Source organism: Rhineura floridana, chromosome 6, assembly GCF_030035675.1.
Source record: "Rhineura floridana isolate rRhiFlo1 chromosome 6, rRhiFlo1.hap2, whole genome shotgun sequence".
Lineage (NCBI taxonomy): Eukaryota > Metazoa > Chordata > Lepidosauria > Squamata > Rhineuridae > Rhineura > Rhineura floridana.
Genome location: NC_084485.1, coordinates 88,593,459 through 88,615,439, shown reverse-complemented (window position 1 = coordinate 88,615,439; position 21,981 = coordinate 88,593,459). Strand labels below are relative to the sequence as shown.

Here is a 21,981-nt window from a genome sequence, read left to right as displayed (position 1 = left end):
CCTTTCCATTCATGAAAGGAACATCTTTGGATCCAATCCACTAAGTTCTTGCTTGATATCAGGTATTCTGCAATTTATTGTTCAGGCCCAGGCTGTTTAAGTTGTGATGTTAAGTTGTTTTTAATGGTTTTTAATGATGTGTTTTAAACTGTCATAATCTGCCTTGATACCTCAGGGTAAAGGCGGGTAATAAAATCATCATCATCATTTATTACCTACCCCTCACCCAGGTCTCAGGGGAGGTTACAACAATGTTCAAATATGACTTTAAAAACAATTTAAAAACCACCTAAAATCCCAAAATAGTGTAGGTCCTAAAATATACATCTCAGGTGTCAAAGAGGTGTGTCTTCAGCATTTGCTTAAAACTGTACAATGACATTGCGAGACACACCTTGGTGGAAAGGTAGTTCCACAACTTAGAGGCTGCAACACAGAATGCCCATTCTTGGACCATGCCCCAAACTTCTGAGGGTGGCAGAGCTACCAAAAGAGCCCCTTCTGCTGATCTTAACACCCGAGAGTGTCTGTGGGGAAGGTGGTCATCTTTCAAATATTTGGGACATAAGTCATTTAGGGCTTTAAACACTAGCATAAGCACCTTGAATTCGGACTGGAAACGAACAGGCAACCAACGCAACTGTCTTCAAACAGAGGTTATATGAGATCTAAAAGGAACCCCAGCCAGTAATCTGGCTGCTGCAGCCTTGTTTCTGAGTCATCTTCATGGGCAACTGCACATAGAGCGGATTTCAATAATCCAGTCTGGAAGTTACCAGAGCATGGAATATTGTGGCCAAGTCATCTCTGTCCAAAAGGAGCTGAAGTTGGTGAACCAGCTGGAGCTGGAAAATAATAATAGTAATAATAATAATATTTAAGAATGTCCACAGAAATATTGGGGGGGGGAGGAGAAAGTCTATGAATTGTTACACAGGTCATTGGCAACCCACTCCACCTACCATTTCATTTAGAATTGGGGGGACCCCTCTTACCCTCCGCTCCATAGACAACCTTGCTAATACTCATTTCGAAGGCAGTCATGGGCTATCAAATGCTCTATTATTTACCTTAGTGGAACCAAATTTTGCTGTCCAGAGATTCTTTCCTAGCCTTCTGTATCAGAAGCAAAACCTATCAAAGTCAATCCACCAGGTTCCAGACTCCTTTGTTCCTCACAAAGACTTTCAGGTGAACAATGGTTAAGAATATAAGAAAACAACAAGAGTCTGCTGGATCAGTCTAATAGCCCATCTAATCCAGCATCTCGTTCTCACAGTAGCCAACCAGATGCCTATGGGAAGCCTGCAAGCATGACCTCAACATAAGAGCACTCTCCCTACTGCTGTTTCTAGCAACTGAATTTCAGAAGCATACTGCCTCCAACCATGGAGGCAGAGCATAGCATAATGGCTCTTAGACAGATTGCAGTGCTTAATCAATTAATTGGTTCAATTTGTATATTAAATTAAAAGGTGTTTCCAATTAATTAGCCATCAGATTTAAATATTGTAAAAATCATGTTTAATGTATATACTGCATTTTTAAAGCAGTATCTTAAAGGAGGCATTTTCTTCTGTGTATGAAAGAATGGGATCTGCCTCTTTCAAGGCAGAGTACTTCCATCTTGGATCCCAGGTGTTGTTGGACTACACGTATCATCCCTGACCATTGGCTATGCTGGCTGGGAATGATGGGAGTTGTAGTCCAACAACATTTGAGGACTCAAGGTTGAAGCACACTGTTCTAAGGTGATGTCTTTTCTGGTGTGTGCATTACCTAAAAACAAAGTATTCTTTTTTCTTATCTCTTTTTTTCCTTTTATTCAAAAGAATGTGGATTTAATCAATTCTTGAATTGATTCATGGACTAAAATCATTTGATTAATCTGTTAAGATTTGCTGAAGCAGTTTGTTTTGTTGTCTTGCTTGTTTTGGCAAAGAGGAAATGCAAATGCATTCCACCATCAATCAGAGTCAAACAAAGAGGAATAAAACTTGACCACTCAACACCAACATAAATTATAAAAAGTCAGGCTAAATTCTACATAGTTTTCTACATAGTACGTAATTATTCACAAAAAATAACAATAATATAACAACTTATAGACACAATGATAAAACCCAGCACATGTAGCTTGACAACCCAATTTAGAAACTTGAGTTTCCAAAAGTGAGGTGAAATGGCTTCTAAACACAATAACAAGATGCAATGTATATTGAAAAGAATGAGAAACAGGCAAAGAACACATGTCTAACCTGTGGTGTCCCATGAAACACAGTGCTGGGTAATCCTCCCTTCTGATGATGCAGCTTGAAAAGTGCCATTGTAATAAATGCAGTTTTTCTCAAGAAAGACAAAACAGGTTAGCTGCAATGGTGGAGGAGCTATAGAACACGACATTATTGATCTGCACAGGCTGGTCCATATAACCATTTGATTTAAATTACAGTTATGGAGCAGTTGTCTTGATTATATTTATTTATATAATTTCAGAGAAAGATTTAAATTAAAGTAACAGGACGGTTCATGACAGATGCTGTTGGAGGTCACTGATTCATAGGGTCACCATAAGTTGTAATCGACTGGAAGGCACATAACAACAATAAAACTTAAATCGTTCATTTTAGTCAATTTTAGTCATTTAATTTTCAGCTTTCCCTTCTCCATTCTTGTCATGAGTTGTGAAGTACATGAGTCCCTAAACAGGAGCAGGCATTCTCTAAGAAAGACATGACCCCACTGTTTAGAAATGCATTGATTGATCCAAACACCCATTTCTCCTCCCCAGAAGAAATCCACAATTTCAGGAGCTGCACCCTTCTCATGAAGGATAGATAAAACCTGCACCAGCCAAAAATTTTTGTTCCCTTTTACATCAGAAAGCCCTTCAGGTGTTCTCTCCATGCAGGCTAAATTTATTTATTTATTTTATAAAAATATTTGTATACTGCTATTTCATTAAAAATATCAAAGCGGTTTACAACACAGTAAAAAAGGGAAGGACTTTTTTCATGGAGGAGGAGAGGAAACATACCTGCTGGTCTCACCCTAGACATTGCCATCCTGCACCCTACTGCCACTGACCACATGTCCACATGTCCAGGAGAATGCCTGAAAAGGAGCACCAGCATGTATGTACTTGCACACATGTAAACACTCCACATAATCAAGAACCTCAATTGTTCAGGGTTCCCATTGCGTGTTGTGCTTACACTCATGCAACTATATTCACGTCAATGCTCGTTGCAGATATTGAGCTGCATATGCAGGGGTCAGAGTCAGGCAGCGAGCATGGTCCTGTTTCCACTTGCATGCATTTAACCTACGCATGAAGTGAATGCCAGAACGAGGTTCTAATCATCCTAGTATAAGGACTGACCCTTTTACTTTATCACTTAGTCGTGACATTAGAATTAGAAAACTAGTTTCTCTCAACTAGCTATTTATATAGCTAGCGGAGAAACATTTGAAAACTATTAAAACTGTGCTACTTATTTTACCGGTGTATGTGTGATGAGGACCACTTTAAAAAAATCTAATAGCCATCAGTATATTTTTCTTTTTTTTGCCCACTCAACTATTTATAGTTCAACTAAAGCACCATTTATACACTGTGTACATTAAAAAGAACACATACATGTAAATATGCACTGACTGGTGCTTTCCCCCTCTGGTGTTACCGAAATTTGTGCAAAAGTGAAGAGGATAAACACTGAATCAAGGTATCTCTTGCTGATCTTGGAGGAATGTAATGCATGCTGTGGAATGCCCCAGTTCTTCCTTGATGTTCGTGCCAGAAAGTAGCACTCTCATGAGTCAGGAGGGGAATAAGTGAGTACATGAGAAGAAGAAACGAATCACACTGCACATGTATTTTTATTTAACAAGAGAAAATGGAGGAGTGTTTTGTTAACCATCATGTACTGTTTAAAATTGTGTCACTCATTCTACAAACGTCGACTCCACCATGTGGCCTTCAGGAGCTAATGCTGATCTGCCCACTCTCTCTCTACTAAGAAACCTATTATTAAATACTCTTTTGTGAATTCTCCTAGAGTTATAAGTCTACATAAGTGACATGGTACAAACTGGCTGAAAATGCAACCAAATGCCATGCCTCATTACCAAATTGCCCTGTGGGCTTGGAATGAATTAAAACAAAATGAGAAATCTAATCAGGATGCCCTGTTCCTACAAAGCAGCTAACTGCTGTGGTGCAAATTGCTGTCTACTCCATATTAGCTATCACAGAATCCTGTATTGGCATCTGGAGCAGAGCTAACTAACTTGTATCACTTGTCATTTAAAAAGCCATTAGCAATGCACCAGGTTTTACTAACAATCCTGGCTCCTTGGGCTTTAGATGGCCCTGAGCATGTCACATAATGGGGGGCCCTTCTAGCCCATGTCTGGAAGTGGAACTGAAGCACTTTTGCATGGAATGCATAAGGCGCAAGCACTGTCATAGCAACACCAGTGGCTGTCCCTGAACAGGCAGTGGGGATGGAGTCAGGTCCCAGTAGTGTCGTGAGGGACCCAGACAAGCCTTTCCTCCAGCACTGAGATTCAGTCCTATATATAACTTGCACTAATATGAATGCCACAATTTCACAGCAAAACAGTAAAAGAAAAAGACACAGCATGGAGGGGAAATGATGTTTGGATTTAAGCTGAGTACAAAACTGGCATGTTTTGTAGCCTGAAGTGCAGCTAGGGATGGAGGATCACAACTTTCCTAATTTGCACTTCCAAAAACAATATGGAAACCAAAACACAGCTGTCCTTCAAAATTTGCCCTTTTTCAACTTTTGCAATGCAGTTCTCCAGCCAAACATGTACAAAAATGCATATATTAGGGGAAAGTGTGCATAAAAATGCATGCATTAGTGAAAACAACGTACAAAAATGCATTACATTACTGAAAATTGCTTGCAAAAATGTATATGTTAGCCAAAACCACATACAAAAATGTTTATAAAATGCTAATGAATTTTCATGAGCACATTTTTTTAAAATTGCAAACTGATGTAGAAAAGTGGCAAACTGAACTTAAGTTTGGGAAAATAAGAAACAGAAGTTGAGTGATTTGTCCATCCCGAAGTGTGGCTGCCTCTGATTCAAAACTCAAGATCCCTGACATTTAACAACTTCAAACCCTCAGATAAGTTAAATAGCGCTTGAATCATGCAATAAAGGAAATGAAGTGTTGATGCACAGTTTTAAGGTCGGGTTTTTTTTGGGGTGGGTGGGTACTTTTCCTGCTACAAGCTACAGACTCAGAAGAGTTCCAGCTAGCATTCATGCCTTGAAGTACAGCAAGAATAAGGCCAATAATGCCCTGTCTCCACTCTGACTGGGGTGGAGAGGTGAGAGGGGGAGAGAGAAATGGTACTTCTGTCCTCCAGCTCCTCTTTCTATCTTCAAATTCTGACCCTTCCCACTAATGCCATTTGTGGATTTGCACTGGCAGGCTTTGTGTGGGGGACTATCTATATATACACCCCATACTGATCCAATGAACCAGCATTTCCTCACAAAGCAGATGGGAAGTGTATGCGGTTCTTTTTTGTAATAAATCTTGGGCATGAAAAAGGATTTCTTTTAACTCCTTTAGTCCATTCTTCTCCATTTCTCTCACCTTCTGGGAATAGGCCTATGAGAGACTCTGAAGGCACATAGTGGGCGCAGGAAATAAAAGACAGAGGAATCAAAGGAAGAAAAGTCAGAGGTCCCAGCGATTTTCTATAGATTGAACACTCTTGAAAGCAAGCAAGGACTGTAAGAAAAATAAGCAAACTAAAAATAAAACACATCTTCAGGCATGTTATTAGATCTTCCTCAACAATAGCAAGCAGCTAAGGGCCCTTTCAAGGGGAAAATTATATCCAGAGGGTGATTCAGAGCTGCTTCTCACCAGCTTTTTTGTACCTATATACTAACCATACATGCATCCTATCAGAGGATATGCTTGTTTCAAACACAACTTTTGCGTTCAAAATACTTAAAAGTGAGGGTCCAGTCCTTTCTCAATGGCCACTTGCACATATGTGATGAACCCCCCCCCACCACATCTGAAACAGCTCTATGCTTGAGCGAGGAAAGATAGATTTTCAGTTTTGAAAGGACTGAGCCTTTCAGCTTGCTCAGGCCAAGATATCTTGGGAGAAGTTGACCCAAGAAGTCCTTGGATTGCATACAGCTTGGGTGTAGGTATCTTGAGTGGCATGGACTAATCCTTTGTCATCTTAATGCTGTTCCATTAGTACATCTCTTTTCCAAAATATGAAGTTATGCTCTGCTTTAGACCAGTGGTGGCAAACGTGGTGGCATATGTTCCACACCCCAAGTCCAGAATATGGACAGGGCCATTCTGGTGACCAGTGGTGGCTGGTGGCCAGTGAGACTGGTAGGGCAGAAGCAGGGAGACCAACAGGTGGTAGACCCAGAGACAAAATGAGAAGCAGAGTCAACTAATTCTAATTTTGTCACCATCCTCCTTCCTGCTGAGTTCAAGAAGAGCAGCACCAAGACAGAGGAGGAGGAAACTGACAAGCAGTCAGTTACATAGAAGAAGGCAGGCAGAGGTTGGTGGGGCAGTGTTCATTTTGCCTAAAGAGGCCAACCTCTGCTGCCGGTGACATTCTAGTTCATAATGCATTGCCCACCCCCAGTGCTTTGGAGTAGTCTTGCATCTGGTTTACTAATTGGGAGCAAACAGCAGTGCAGTGGTGGAGAGCCAAACAGCAGTGTTGTCTTGACTCTATGCCATAGCTGGGCTTCTTGTCATTCTAGCTGCTGCTAGAGATACCAGACTGGTACCTGTACTATATATGGCACCTGAACCGCAGATTAGCCACCCATGTTGTAGAATTCTGTTATCTATCCATGCCATCGTATTTATGTCTTCCCAAAAGTAAGTCCCACCTCGTTCAATGGGGCTTACTGCCCTGTGAGTGTGAGTATAAGATTGCAGCCCCAAGACGACTAGATAACTGAATATGAAATAAACTGTTGTACAAAACAAATTCAATTCAGGATCTACAGCTTAATTAGTTTGTGGGTTTCAAACTGTTTAATTTCCTATTTCAACATCCCTCTACCCCCACGCTCATTCCTTTCCCATTTTTAGCTGGAGAAAATGTGTGGCTTAGTATTTATGAACATTCTTTTTCTCTTCTTATTCCTTCTCAGACATTTGGGATTTCCATCAGACAGCTTTACAAGAACAAATCTCAGCTGTTTCCATAGATAGGTTTAAATAATAGATTGTAATAGGCATTCACAAGGTATCAAGTGAAAGCTACTTGCTTCTCCAGAAGCTCTAGAGTGTAGTAGCAAGATGGATTTTTTATTGTTTAGGTTTACATATAGGAAAAGGTGTTGCTTTGTGGGAGTTCCCCCTTATTTTCAGGGGTTTCTGGATAGTGCCCTTCAGTATAAAATCCAAATACATATTAGGGCAATAGCTCTATTATATGCTACAAAACAGAGTGTGCAAGCTTCCAAGTTCCCAGAACTCTTCATTAGGGTGGATGTTAAAACCCAAGGTGAGGGGAAAAGACTGCTGATGTTAATCAACCTGTCTTATTCCGCCTTTGCTGAAAGTGCTAACATGATGTGTGGGAGGAGGTAGCAAATAAGAATATGAAAGCCCCCCCCCCCGCTGTGCTTAGGGGACAGATTCAGTGCTTTGGATTGGAACCTTATTCAGTGTGGATCCCTTTGGAGTAGGGCTTGCCTCAGACCCTGAATCCAAAGCAATATTCAGAAAACTGAAGCTTTGGTCCTCCCATTGACTTGCATTGGGAATCCAAAACAGCCGTAACATTTTTTTACATAGGTAGATCAAACTCAGATGCAGTAGCCGACAGGACTGGATTAACCCTGCCAAATTTCAGACAGGTAGATCAAGGGATTTCTATGCTACCCACCTTTAAAGTTTGCTATTTTCAAAATATTTTCAAAAGTAAAAGAACCATATGCATAACTGTTTTTTTTTGCCACATAGGTGCATGAAAACTAAAGTAGCCCCCCAAAAGCAGATTAACCCTGCTTCTGTGCACAGACTTTGTACAATGTTCTACCCCTTACACACAGGGGTGTAGTGGTCCAGGGTCTCAGGGGGTCTTAGACCCTTTACTATTTTGGGAGCAGGGTCCCTATGTCTCCAGCATCCTATGAGCCAATCAGCATGAAAGTGCAGTGTGTTGGCCACTGAGAAGAGTCTTCTAACATGCTTCCCTGTCCTTTCATTTTGGAGATGTCACTCTTTTTTTAACTCCAAATAGCTCTGAAGAACTCCCTGTGCTTCTGCTCAGATTGCCTGGCTGGGGTGTGTGTGCTTCAGAAGAACCTCACTTCGACTCAAAATACCTGTCTTACCTCAGTATTTGGGATTTGGGTGAAGCAGTTGTACAGCCCTAGTAGCAGACAGTCAGATGAGTCTCTTTTAGGTACTTTAGGTTTCAAACTGCACCCCAATCCTATAGGAAGGAGAAGCACAAAATGTTGCTTTATAAGGAAAATCTATTGAGCCAAAGTTGTCTATTCTTGTTAGAAGCATTGACTCCTTGCCCCCACCAAGGAGCAAAGAGATACATGGCTAGAGATAAGTGATGGATGGTCAGCCTACAGTTGGTGACCATTTGGTAAGGCAGGAGTTAATTTGGAGTGGTGGGGGATGGAAGAAGAGTATATAGTGTGAGAAACAAACTTTGATCACCACACACAAACACACTGAACTGTTGAGATTTGATTGCTTGTCCTATATCTGTTTTTACAGGTGCTCCCTAATGGGCTTTGATTTAAATCGGCACTGGGTGGATCCCTCTCCTTGGGTTCATCCCACTCTACATGGTGTCAAGCAGCTCATCATTCAGATGTACAACAATGCGGTGAGTGAGCAACCCTACACTGGAATAGTAACTTAACACAGAACTAAAGCTGTTCTTTCTTCTGCTGCTGCACTATTACAACTGTCTGAAAAGTGTTTAGTGCATTAAGGCATTGTAGTAATAATTCAGTGGGATTTTTTTAACTGATTGTGTTATTACAGAGCCCTGTTGTTTTCAAATGCTGTGCTTTTTCATTCCTTGGTTCTTTAATCCATATCTTGGAGCTTCATAACCAATTCCATGTTCTTCTGCAGATCAAATGAAGTATTTGTTACATGTCTGTTGTATGGGAGATTCTTTCACCAAACGGGTGTCCTCCAGAAGTTCTAGACTACAATTCCCATTAGGCTGATGACAGTTGTAGTTCAAAACATCTGGAGGATGTCTGGTTGGCGAAGCCTGATCTATTGTAACCCATGCCCTGTGAGAAGCGTCTGAAACGTCCCTTTCCAGGGACTTCCAACAAGAATAAAGCCTAGGAATCTACTCTATTTCCACCATATTTCAGCAAGAGTTTGAAGCAACCTTTGTGATCAGTCAGGTCCATGGGAACACGTAAATAATGGATATGTAAACAGTGCTGAGTATATGGTCTACATTCAACATACTTGCTTTTCTAATGTTCTCTCTCCAAAAGAGAGTGTTGCCCTAATAGATATAGCCCTAGTTGTAAATTTCCAAATGGTGTTACTGTTTAATAGAGTGCTGAGGCAGGTGTTGCTATGTGAAATTCAGAGCAGAAGGGAAATAGCATTGGCAAATGTTACATAAACAGAGAAACACAGAGATGCTTGGCCAGAGAAGCAGAGGTGTTTTGAAGGTGAAATTGCTGCTAATCAGGGGAGATGGATTAAAGAGAGAAGAAGAGTGGAAGACAGACAATTATTGAATATGTGACATCCAAGTGTAGAAGGATTATGGAGTATGTGACCTAAGAAAAACCTCTCAGCACAGATGGAGGTGGATTTGAAAATATAAAATAAGTAACAGGCATTTGCTGAGAAGTGTAATGGGATTTTATAGATGGCTCTTGTTGAGTAAAATTCCTGATGCTCCATCTCACACTGACAGCTTCCCTTTCAGGAAACAATACATAATAAAGCAAATATTGCTACCATTCTTCCCACCCCCCTTATTTTGGTGGTAGATGTTATAGCAGATCACACACACACATATATCCTTTTTTTCCTTTGGAGATTGAAATCAGCTAGTGGATCACTATTACACATCATTGACTAATTCCTCGATCTGCTCCAATATGGGATGGCTTAAAGGTTATTTGCTTTCTAAAGATGGAAGCTATTTTCAAAAACTTTAGTGTGTATGTTTTGGAAAAGATGGTAGAAATCATCTCTCTCTTGGTACTGGTCAAAAACAGTTCCACAACTGCTAGCTACCTATAGATAATGAAACCAATAACTGGTCTTGTGGTGAAAGTTTACTGAGAACATTGAGACAATGAGCAAATGTGATGTAACAGATGGAGCTTGGGGAAGCCCCAGGTGGTATCATGATATATTTTAAAAATTTCTGGAAAGACATCAATTTTTGTTTATTCACTTAAGATTTAAGCTTAAGATTTAAAAACATTACTATCGCCTTTTTTCTTGGAAAAAAGGATAATCTAAAAAGCAAAGTTTGTAATCTGTATTGTTTTTTAAAAAAATGGAAACCAGGCTGGTGAATGGATATTTTAAATATGTACAAAAGTATCTACACCTAGCTCAAGTACTAGTGACTACTGATCCTGCAGACAAACAGGATAGAGAGTAAATAATAAATAGTTCAATGTCATATATTGTTGTTGTTGTTATGTGCCTCCAAGTTGACTACAACTTATGGCGACCCTATGAATCAGCGACCTCCAAGAGCACCTGTCATGAACCACCCCGCTCAGATCGTACAACTCCAGACTCTCCTTTCGCATCTGTGTGCATCAGCCTCTGGGCTTCCTTTCGGCTTTGACCCAGCTGCGTCATAAGTCACAGCGCTACTCATACTTGTCCTTTGTTCTTCCTCAGTAGCTGGGTGAGTGCTGGGTGAGTGCCTTCTGACCTGGGGGTCTCATCTTCCAGCACTATCTCGTGTTGCATTTTTGGATGCTCTGTTCATAGGGTTTTCGTGGTAAGAGGTATTCAGAGGTGGTTTACCGTTGCCTTCCTCTGAGTTTGGATGCCTCTTAGTCTGGTGTCTCAGCTTTGACCATTCTGCCTTGGGTGCCCCTGCTAGGAGTCTAGCCTCTTGGTCTAGACTCCTGACAGCATTGCTCTCAGCTTCTTCAACACACTCAAATTCCCTCACCACGTTAAGGTGTGCATCCGAAGAGGAGGTATATTACATATTTAAAATGTCATATATTACATATTTAAAATGTGACATTAAGTAGTGTTTAATTGGAACCTCCTCCTGTGATTACACATTCAGGTAACGTGATACTGTGGTGAACATGTATTTTAACAACACTGGATTACTTTCCAGATAGGAAGCTATTTGTCTATATTGTATAGATGAGAAAATCTGTTATCTTCACAACAAGTGGAAACCCGTGAAAAATGTGCTAAAAGATTTGTTTTAACAAAGCTATTCTAAATTTAGCTCTTCTCTGTGCTCTGCATGTCTTCCCACTAATAGTACTCAGCCCACTCTTCCTAGATCCTATGTGAGATTTCCATCCCACAGAGGGGCACCATGTCAACTCAGCCATTGTTAGAAGAAAACTGGTCACAATAAAGTATGTTCATCAGCATCCTGCTTCCTACAAGTTTCCCTCTCCTTAACTCCTGCATTCTTTACTTCTTTTCTAGTCTTCTGCTTTCATCTGACTGATGCTTTGTTTGCATCCCTTTACCTCATTTTATACAGTTCCTAGTTCTTTCTGTCTCTCTATTCCTATGGCAAGTTTGTGTGACATCATAGTAACTTGGCCAATAGCCTGAGAACACATTTAGGCTGTGTTCATAGATGAACAAACCATGGTTAAAACAAACCATGACTTATTTTTAACAAACCACAAGTTGTATCACAGACAGGCAAACAAGCTGTGGATGCCATCTGGACCCGGTGATTTGTCAGTTTTTATTTTGTCTATTAAGCCTAGAATTTCATCTCTTGTCACCTACTATTTATTTATTTTAAGACATTTATATATCGCTTTTCAGGTGCACCTCACAAAGTGATTTACATTACAACATATATAAACAGAATAAAATCATATAAAAATGTAAAATTGGAAATCAGTTAACTTATTGAAAAAAAGTATTGCCTGGTGACAAAGAAAAGTTTTCAGCAGGCATTTAAAAATCAGAACAGAAGGTGCCTGCTGAATCTCTATTGGTAGAGCATTCCACAGAACTGGGCCAATGACACTAAAGGCTTGATTTCTTGTTGTCAGATGAGCCTCACCAATTCAGGGGATGACCAATGATGTTCCAGCAGATGATATCAGTGAATGGGCTGGAATATAAGGGTTCAGGTGGTCCTAAGGTACCATGGACTTACGTTATTCATGGCTTTGTAAATTAATACAAGGACCATCCATACAAGTGAATGGGTAGCCAGTGCAGATGTTTTAACAATGGTGTAATATGTTGTTGGCCATGTGCCTCCATCAGCAGTCTGGCCATTGCATTCCACACCAGCTGGAGCTTCCAAATCAGGCCCAAGGATAGCCCCACCTAGAGTGCCTTGCAGTAATACACCTTTGAGATTACCAATGCATAGACTACAGTGGTCAGGCTATCCCTGTCCAGGAACAGCTGCAGCTGGTGAACCAGACAAAACTGGGAAAAGGACCAACTCAGTTCCTCATACTCCCTTCATTCAAAAGTTAGTTCAGGCACAGGTATCTGCCATATATCCACCGTTGTGAAGATAGATGCAAAGAATTAGTTTAGCTTATCCAAAATCTCCTTGTCCTGCTTTAACTCCTTTTGACTCCTTGTCATCTAAGGGTCCAACTGCCTCCCTAGACAGTATCCTGCTTTGAATGTATTCAAAGAATTTTTTGGTTTTGGTCTTTATGTTTTTAGCAATCTGCTCCTCAAATTCTTTTAAGCATCCCTTAGTGTGTAGTGGTTAAGGTGTTGGACTTCGACCTGGGAGACCAGGGTTTGAATCCCCACACAGCCATGAAGCTCACTGGGTGACCTTGGGTCAGTCAGTGCCTCTCAGCCTCAGAGGAAGGCAATGGTATACCCCCTCTGAACACCATTTACCATGAAACCCCTATTCATAGGGTTGCCATAAGTTGGGATCGACTTGAAGGCAGTCCATTTCCAATTTTATTGACAGCTTGCATTTTTTTTTGCCAAAGTTTGTGGTTCTTTTTATTCTCCTCATTCAAACAAGACTTCCATTTTTTTGAAGGATGCCTTTTTGCCTCTAATAGCATCTTTGTCCCTGCTCATTAACCACACCAGCATCCTCTTGGTCCTGGTGGTAACTTTCCTGATCTGCGATATACACACTATTTGAGTTTCTAATACAGTTTTTAAACAACTTCCAAGCATTTGGGAATGATTTGACCCTCTTGGCATTGCCTTTCAACTTCCTTTTTACCAATCCCCTCATTTTTGGGAACTTTCCTCTTTTGAAGCTAAATGGCAATTGGCCATTTAATAGCATGATGGTTACTGCTCCCAATTGGTTTGACAACACTTACATCTGGCACCAAGTCCTGGGCGCTACTTAAGATTAAGTCCAGTGCCAATGCCTCTCTGGTTGGTTCCATTACCAGCTGTTCTAGTCCCCAGTCATTTAGGGTATCTAGAATTTTTACCTCTTTGTTGTGACTGAAACACACGTGTAGCCAGTCTATGTCAGGGTAGTCCCCCATTACTACAAGATTTTCTAGTATGGATGTTCAGTTTCATTTTTGATCTCAAGATCTCCCTAAACATTTTGATAGAATGTCCCCAGTACTACATTATTCTTGGGACCTGATATCACCACACACAACAATTCTATGGAGGAATCTGTCTTTTTTGGGATTTCTAGCTTGCTGGATTCAATGCCCTCTTTCACGTGTAGAGCAACACCATGTCCAATACATCTTTCCCTGTCCTTCCAATAAAGTTTGTATCCAAGGATAACTGTGTCTCACTGGGTTTCTCCATTTCACCAGGTTTTCATTATGCTCACTATATCAATGCTGCTCTCTAAGACCAAGTGCTCCAGTTCTTCCATCTTGGCTCGGAAGTTTCTAGCATTAGTGTATAAACACTTGTATGCAGTGTCTCTCTTCGAGTGTCTTTAGCACTTTTTTTGCCCTGTGGTCCTTTGGCCTCTTTGAATTGCTATCCTATACTCCTGCACTCATAATGCCTAGTTCTAGGCCCACCCCATTTAAATTTTCATCATTTTTTTGTCTTCATTCCAGGGAGGAGATTTGTTCCAAACTGGAATCTCCTCAGGTCCTATTGCTCTGTCACCTTTTTCATTTTAAGCACCAGCGGTTTGGTTCCCTATTGGTTCAAATGGAGCCAGTAGCATTTTAGATGAAACTGCCTTGGAGGTCCTGCCTTTCAACATCCTACGTAGCAACCAAAATTTTGCTTCCAGAATCTCATGACTACATTTCCACATCATTGGTGCCAACATGCACCACGACCACTGACTCCTCCCCAGCACTATTTACCAAACTACCTAGCCGATGGGCGACATCTAGAACCTTTGTGCAAGGCAGACAATTCACCTTGTGGTCTGAATACCCATCACATACCCCACTATCCATGTTTCTAATGATGAGACCACTCACCACCAGGATCCCTTCACCCCCTGAAGAGGTATCCTTGGCATGAGAGGATAGCTGCCTGTCTCCCAAGGAATGAGCCCCTTTTATGGGATAATTTCACTCTTTCTCAGAGTGATGCTCTCCTCCCCCAAAGCCCTCATTCTTCATGATAGCAGGGAAGCTATCATCACGCTAAGCTGAACCATGGCTTAGTGAGAACACACATGTTTGCCAGCTCCTGGAGAAGAATGTGACTGTTTTGCTCCTCTATGCTCATTTTGCATCACACAACTTAGCCATGGTTTGGTTTAATGTGTTATCTGAAAACAGCCTTGTGTTTTAGCTCTCTCTCTTTCCTAACCACAAGGTGTAGCCAAGGTTTATGCTATAGTTTACTTGTCCCATGGTTTGGCTTAGCATCATGAGTGAACCAAACAAATGGGCCACTGCTTTTTTAAGATGCTGGGACTTCTTTGTGCCTTTGTGCTCCTTAACTTCTCCTAGCTTCTGCTTAAATCTAAGCTGTGTCCTGCCTAAACTTTACTTTTCCATTCATCTCTGTTGTGGGGTAGAATTGCAAGCTTTGCTTCGAGTGGACCGACTTAGAAAACTCAACATATACCCATTTGGATAAAGTTATTTTTGCCTTTATAGAGGCATCATTTGCCACAGTTGCGGTTTTGCTTGTTTTTTTCTACATTGACAGTATACATCATGGTAAAAGCTGGAAAAAAGTCTGTGCGCCTCAGCCAACTGTGTAATGTCACAACCGCAAGGAACCTGTATTAGCAGTTTCGGTATTAGCACATGGATTTTAGATAGTTAATCAATTAAAGACTTAATGGGGTCTCTGTTGAGATTTTTATTTATATATTTCTGATGAAAAAGTAACACAGTTAATTGGGTAAAAACTTTAATATCAATTCTCCCATGAATTAGAAAGGCCTAAAACCTAGGAGGAATCCACACATGTTGATGTGGTTATTTTTCATGGGCACTGTTTACATGTGATAAATAAAGGTCCAGTTGTGACAGCTTGTATGTGATGAATATTTTGAATAATTTGGATATTATAATCATTAGCGTGACAAATATGGTCATGTGAGTCTACCATGAATTTGCTCTGAATCCCAAACTTGGCATACAGAAAAGTCTTCACTGGAAGGTGGCTTTGCATATTTATTTTAAGAGAGATTAGAAGGTGGCTCTGCCATTTGTAGTAGGATCCTTTATCCGGTTTTACAAAAACAAACAAAGGGCTTATTTTCAGGAGATGCATTATGTTCTATTGGAAAAAACCCTAATCCACTAACTTGCATTCAAGTGGCCTGCAGTTTCCAACCAATCCATATCTCACAATCTGAGCCCATCTCAAATGATAGCATTGCTTAAATTACCTCCCACTTTTGCTCCACTTCTACGATGTCTGTTCATCACCAAATAACTCAAATGCAAGAATAACACTCTGGTTTCATGAATGCATAGACCCTGCTGGTGCCTGACATAAATTTCCCTTTTGTCAGGGCAGCAAATTGTGTCCATTTTCAGGCTCTGCTTCCACTCTTGAAATGATGTTATTAGCATAGTCATCAATGTGAAACTGCAGTGGACGAATAAAATATAATAATAGACTTGGCAGGGGTTTTGTGTCTAAATTGCACACTTGAGCTCTCTATACTATGAGTCTACAAGTGGTATCATCTCATCTAACATTTGGATGGTTGGAAGCAATTGTTTTCTGTTCAATATACCTCCGCCCCCATTTCCACTCCAAATAATTTTATATCTCTCAGTAGTAAAAGATCTTGTGGCCATTTTGAATATTACTAAATGAAGCAGATGAGGTTTGCATTTTGCCCTAGCTAGGCATAGACTGTGTCCCCTTTTTCTGAGTGCCTGACTGCATATGACACTTATGACATTGTTAGCAATTACGCTGGATGTTTTTAAAATTAAATACCAGATGTAGGGGTAGGGTGATTGTTATCAAGACTGCAGAACATGGGGAAGGAAGGTTTAAGGCTTGCCTCCCCAACCTCAGTCTCAGTGAAATTTGCCATCCCACGCTGCATGGCAATTAGCATTAGGAAGAAAGCTTTGATTGGTGCCACTGGCAGCTTTTTTCCTAATGCTAATTGCTATGGAAGAGGTGGTGGTGGTGAAATTTGCATTTGTGGAGGGAGGGCTTAAATCTCCCCTCCCCACATGCTGTCATCTTGATAAAGTTCAGGGGGGCATAGCTGATATTTATTCAAAAAACTCCCAGTGTGATTGGTAAGCATCGTGAGTAGCTCCGCTCTGAGAGCCTGTCATTAGGAAATTGTAGCATGAAAACACCTTGGGTATGTGAAGTAAAAACTCAATGAGAGTTTAAACAAAACTTGTAGTGGCTGGACCAGTAGCTGTCATGTGATGGAATGGAGTCACAGAGCTATCCCTCTTAACACCAATGTAGCTGCAGCTTATCTGGACCAGATTGTCTCCACTCTTGCACCCACACAGCTTTAGCCTTACTACCACCTTGCCCCATCCAGGTAAGCTGCAGCAACACTGGTGTCAGGATGGTGGCTTCATGTCTCCACGCCTCTATACAGGCCACTACTGGGCTGTACTTATGAGGTCTTGGATCTTTTTAACTGATATGCAAGTAAAGTACATAAATGGAAATGAGGAAGAGACATCTAATATTGCTCCTTTTTACTCTGTAATCCAACTGGCCAATTCCAATCCAATTCATTAGAAATTTTGTGTAGGGGAAGGGGTACCACCAAGAGAGGTGGACCAGCTGGCATGAATCTTTTTTGCACAAGAGTGGTTCTTGCTGACTGTTCCATCTGTGCTGATCCTTCTAATCCCATTTGGACTAGCAAATAAAATCAGCATGGCAGTTGGTGCAATCTCCATGTGACATGCAGATGTTAGGCATTGAGAATCAGAATGCTTGTATATATGATACAAATATATGGTTGGACCAGACTAAGTTTATTGTGCTTAGTTCTCATTTAAAACCAACACGTCATGTTAAGTCATGAGTAGTTTGCCCCATTGATTTCAATGGCACCCAAATTCAACTAACTTAGTCTGGATCCAACCCGCAGATCTCTCACCTTCCTTCCTTCCTTCCTTCCTTCCTTCCTTCCTTCCTTCCTTCCTTCCTTCCTTCCTTCCTTCCTTCCTTCCTTCCTTCCTTCCTCCCTCCCTCCCTTCCTCCCTCCCTCCCTCCCTTCCTTTTCTGTATTAAGAAAAAAACATGACAACAATAAACAACTGTTGTTGCAGAGTGTGTGTTTGGCTGTTGTTAATCATGCAATGTACATGTAAAAGCAGGTTCATATATAAGTAACAACAGTCCAGGAAAGTAATCATCAAAGCACAGAATGGAGAAACGGTTTAGTTGGGCATGGCTTCCAATTTAAATCCTGAGAAACTTGCTAATTTTTATCCAGTTAAAGCCCTTCCTGACTTGCTAATACTCATCTAGCTTCATGTTCTAAGCTCTCTTCAGCTTCCTAATGCTCATCTACTTTCCCACTTCAAGCCCCCTTGAGTTTGCTAACTGTAGTTCTCCATAAGAGCTAGTCTTTTTTTTTTAATTTAAAGTTCAGTGGGCGTGATCTAGTTCTCCAGTTGAAATGCTCTCCAACTTGCTAAGGCTCATCATTGGTTACTATTACTATACACAAACAACTTGGTCAGAGCTTTAAATAAGGAACTATATACAATTAAATTTTTCTCATGTCCAGGAATTTTTATTTTAATAAAGGGAAGGGTATGTGCATGTGTAGTATATGGAGGACTATAAAATGCTGCTCTAGTACTGAAAATGTGCAGAGGATGTCTGTGTATTCCAGAGCAAAATGTAGATAGTCACTGTATTTATTCATAATGGGTTCTTTCCTTCTTTTTGTTGTAATTGTGTGGATGGGAAAGTCTGCACAAATAAAGTAAAAGCTCAGGTCTCGAGCTATAGTGCAATAATTTATGACTTAAAGCAAAAGTTAAAACTGATTTTGAAGGGTGAACTTTATAAAGGGGAACATATTATGCCATACATGATAAAGTGGGCATAAAATGCAAACACTGCAATACTTTTTTAATACTGAAGGATGTATTTGGAAACAATGGCTTTTTTCTAATAAATGGGAGATAAAATTGCTTTAAATAATATATGATACCATATAGTGATACCACATAATGAAAATGCAACATTATGGAAGTACCAGTCAAAAGCTCATACTTTGTTTACAGCTGTGGTGGATATCACTTCACTAAAAATTATGGTGAGTTATCATCATAAATGAGTAGAATTTGGGAAATCAGTTTCAACATGATATTTTATTGTTTTTATTGACAAATACTACAACTAAAATACTACAATAGTGAGATTGCAGAAAATGCAATATTGTATTCCAAATATAGAAAGAAAATAGGATTCCAACAATTTATGAATAGTATGGATGGGCGGAAATTTCAGTTCAGTTCACATTTCAAGCTGAATCTATCAAATTCGCACTTTCTGAAACAATATGAGAACTGAAACACAACTATCCATCAAAATTCACACTTTTTTTGAATTTTGTAACGTAGTTCGCCAACCAGTGTTTACAAAAATGCATATATTAGTGGGAAGTGGCCATAAAAAGAAATATACGAGTGAAAATAACATGCAAAATGCATTGTATGATGAGAAATGGCTTGCAAAAATGTGTACATCAGTCAAAACTACCTATAAAATGTGTTTATTAGGAGGAATTAGCACTAAAATCCTGGAGAATTTTCATGAGGAATTTTTAAAAACAAAATTGCAAATTGCTGCAGAAATGTAGAGAACTGAATTTAAGATTGGAAAAATGAGAAATTGAGATAACTGACAGACCCCATCCCTAATGAATGGTAGCATGCACTTATGTTACAAATAAGTTAACTTTGTATAAATGAGGATAGACAGAGGTTGGGTTTACTTTATCCAAATTGTTAATTGATTTATTTCTGTAATATGCACTTACACACTAGCGTTATAGGATTTTTTCCATATTACGTATTAAGAACGTTTTTGTTTCTGTAATATTGTTTAATTATAATGAGAAATGACAAAAATCAGAGATGAGTACATCTCATCCTGTAGCATTTTATTCTCCTCTCCCAGTGTTTACTCTCTCCCAACATTCTTAATATTGTCTTAACACAATATTGAAATAACACAATGTTTCTTTGCAAAAAAATTGCCATCTCTACACAACCGCTCCCAAAATGGAGACATTTTTTCTTCACAGCAGAACTGGGAATGACAACAACACATATGCTAAGTTTACAACAGTACTCATGCTATGTTGTTGTTGTTAGGGCACTATATGAAAAACTAGGGAAAGTGTAATAATTGGGAAAATAAAGTAACAGCTTGCATGAATACAATACCTAGATTCTTGTTTAAGTTATTATCTCTTAAACTAAGTCAGATGCAGTCTTCAGGTTGGATGCTCTTATCCAATTCTTGTAGGCTGAACCACAAAACAAAACACACCGCAGAGAAAAACAGTGCTGATTGCCTCTACGCCATTTCATCTCTGGCATATACAGGAGGCCCACTACACATTGATAGCATCACTAGAGCTTATTAGGAACACCATGTCTTCTCCTGATCTTTAGCAGAAGCTCACAGGGCAAAAGGGAACAAGACAGGCTGGAACTGCAGGATGTTGGAGAGCTCTGCGTGAGCAAGTTAGTGTGACTGAACTAAGGACTTTTATTCCTACAGGGCCAGATCTTACTTGCTTTGTACAAATTCACTTCTGATACACCATATCCGTTGTATCCGAAATACACTCCTTTGTGACAAAAAGTAATTCTAATAGAAGCATAGTGTAACAATTAGAAATGGTTTTTAGTTTTAGCCAAATTCTTGTACTTTCTTTGTTAAGATAAAATTCCTCTGAATTAATATATTTGTAGGGCTTACTAATACATTACAAAAGATACACATGCTGGCATCCAAATAACCATAAGCGTATCAAGTGCTGTTGTTCAGTAAACACTTGCAGAACCTAACAGAAAACGTAGCAGTGCAGAGCCACAATGTATCAGCAGTTGCATGGTGAATAAGGAAATAGAAACTATGATCCTCCCAGCTTTATCTTTCCCTTATAATGCTAATGCTGTGGCTGGAGGGCCCTAGCAGACTGGAATTTATGGGTGGCAATGGGTGGCTTACCCCCCCACACACACACACTGCAAACCTCAAACCCTGCAATTTTAATTTTTCCCCCTAGCTGGACTCTGAAATCAAATGTTAGCCCAACTGGGATGAAATGCATCGCCTTTCCCACCTGTCAGTCTTCCTTTGTAAGTGTTACCTCACCCCTGCATTCCCTGCTGTCTCAGAAAACATGGAGTTGGGGGCCATATTACCAAGCAACCATGAGGCTGGAGTCATTTTACTAGCTTGGCTTTTAGACAGTGAAAAATTTGATGTCTTGAAATCTCTGGAATCTCTGTACACCAATCCCAGCTGGTCACCTTACCTTCTAGCAAATGGGCCTCTGCTATTGCAGTGGTTTTAAATCATAAAGCAGAAATTGTCTTTTTTATGTTGTTTACATTCCTTTGATAACGGCTCTATTGATCAGGCTGCAGTTGAGCAGGAGTTCACCATTTACCAAATATTGTTAAGGGCACCAAGCTTTTATTGCAAGTAGTAGATGTATTCCATTAAGAGTTGGCAAGAAAAATAAAACTAAAAACCCAGTCAGATCTCCTCCCTTTGACCCCCCTGTCTGATTATCTAATTCAGGAAGCACAGGTAACAACTGATATAAAGATCACTTAACAGCACAAATAATCAGTTTTTTTTAAGTCAGCTATAATTTTTTTTAAAGAGGAAATAACAGCTTTAACTTTTAGGATGTAATGTAGAACAATATCCTATATATTGGACAGTAAGTAGCCACTCCATTTGTAGTTTTTGTGTTCATTTTATCCTGGCACTTTGAACAGTTTAAGTTGAATGCAGTATTATATTATGCGGAAGTACTGAAACAATCCTTGCACTGAAGCAAGATTTTCTCCCCATGGTGCCACCTAAACATCCCTAAGAGATCAACCCACCTCATATTTTTTGTGGTTATGGACTTAATACCTGTAGAACCAATACATTTACAGCACAATCTTCTGTAGATTTACTCAGAAGAAAGTCCCATTGTGGTCAGTGGGGATTGCTCCCTAGTAAATGTGTTTAGAATTGCAGTACTAGGCTGCACAGTGGGACTGACTTTTGAGTAAAGACATATAGGATTGGACTATTGGGCTGCAACTCTAAAAGCACTAACTAGGGCGTGAGCCTCATGGAACACAGAGGGG

At 40.0% G+C, this 21,981-nt stretch overlaps 1 protein-coding gene across 1 annotated transcript in view; it reads left to right on the top strand.

Moving 5' to 3' along the window:
- BEND5 (BEN domain containing 5) overlaps positions 1-21,981 on the top strand; it is a 1,596,389-nt gene that overhangs the window by 1,353,424 nt on the left and 220,984 nt on the right. The window contains exon 10 of the mRNA XM_061632932.1: positions 8,786-8,897. Within this exon, the coding sequence (XP_061488916.1) occupies positions 8,786-8,897 (112 nt within the window). The remainder of the gene's footprint in view (positions 1-8,785; positions 8,898-21,981) is intronic.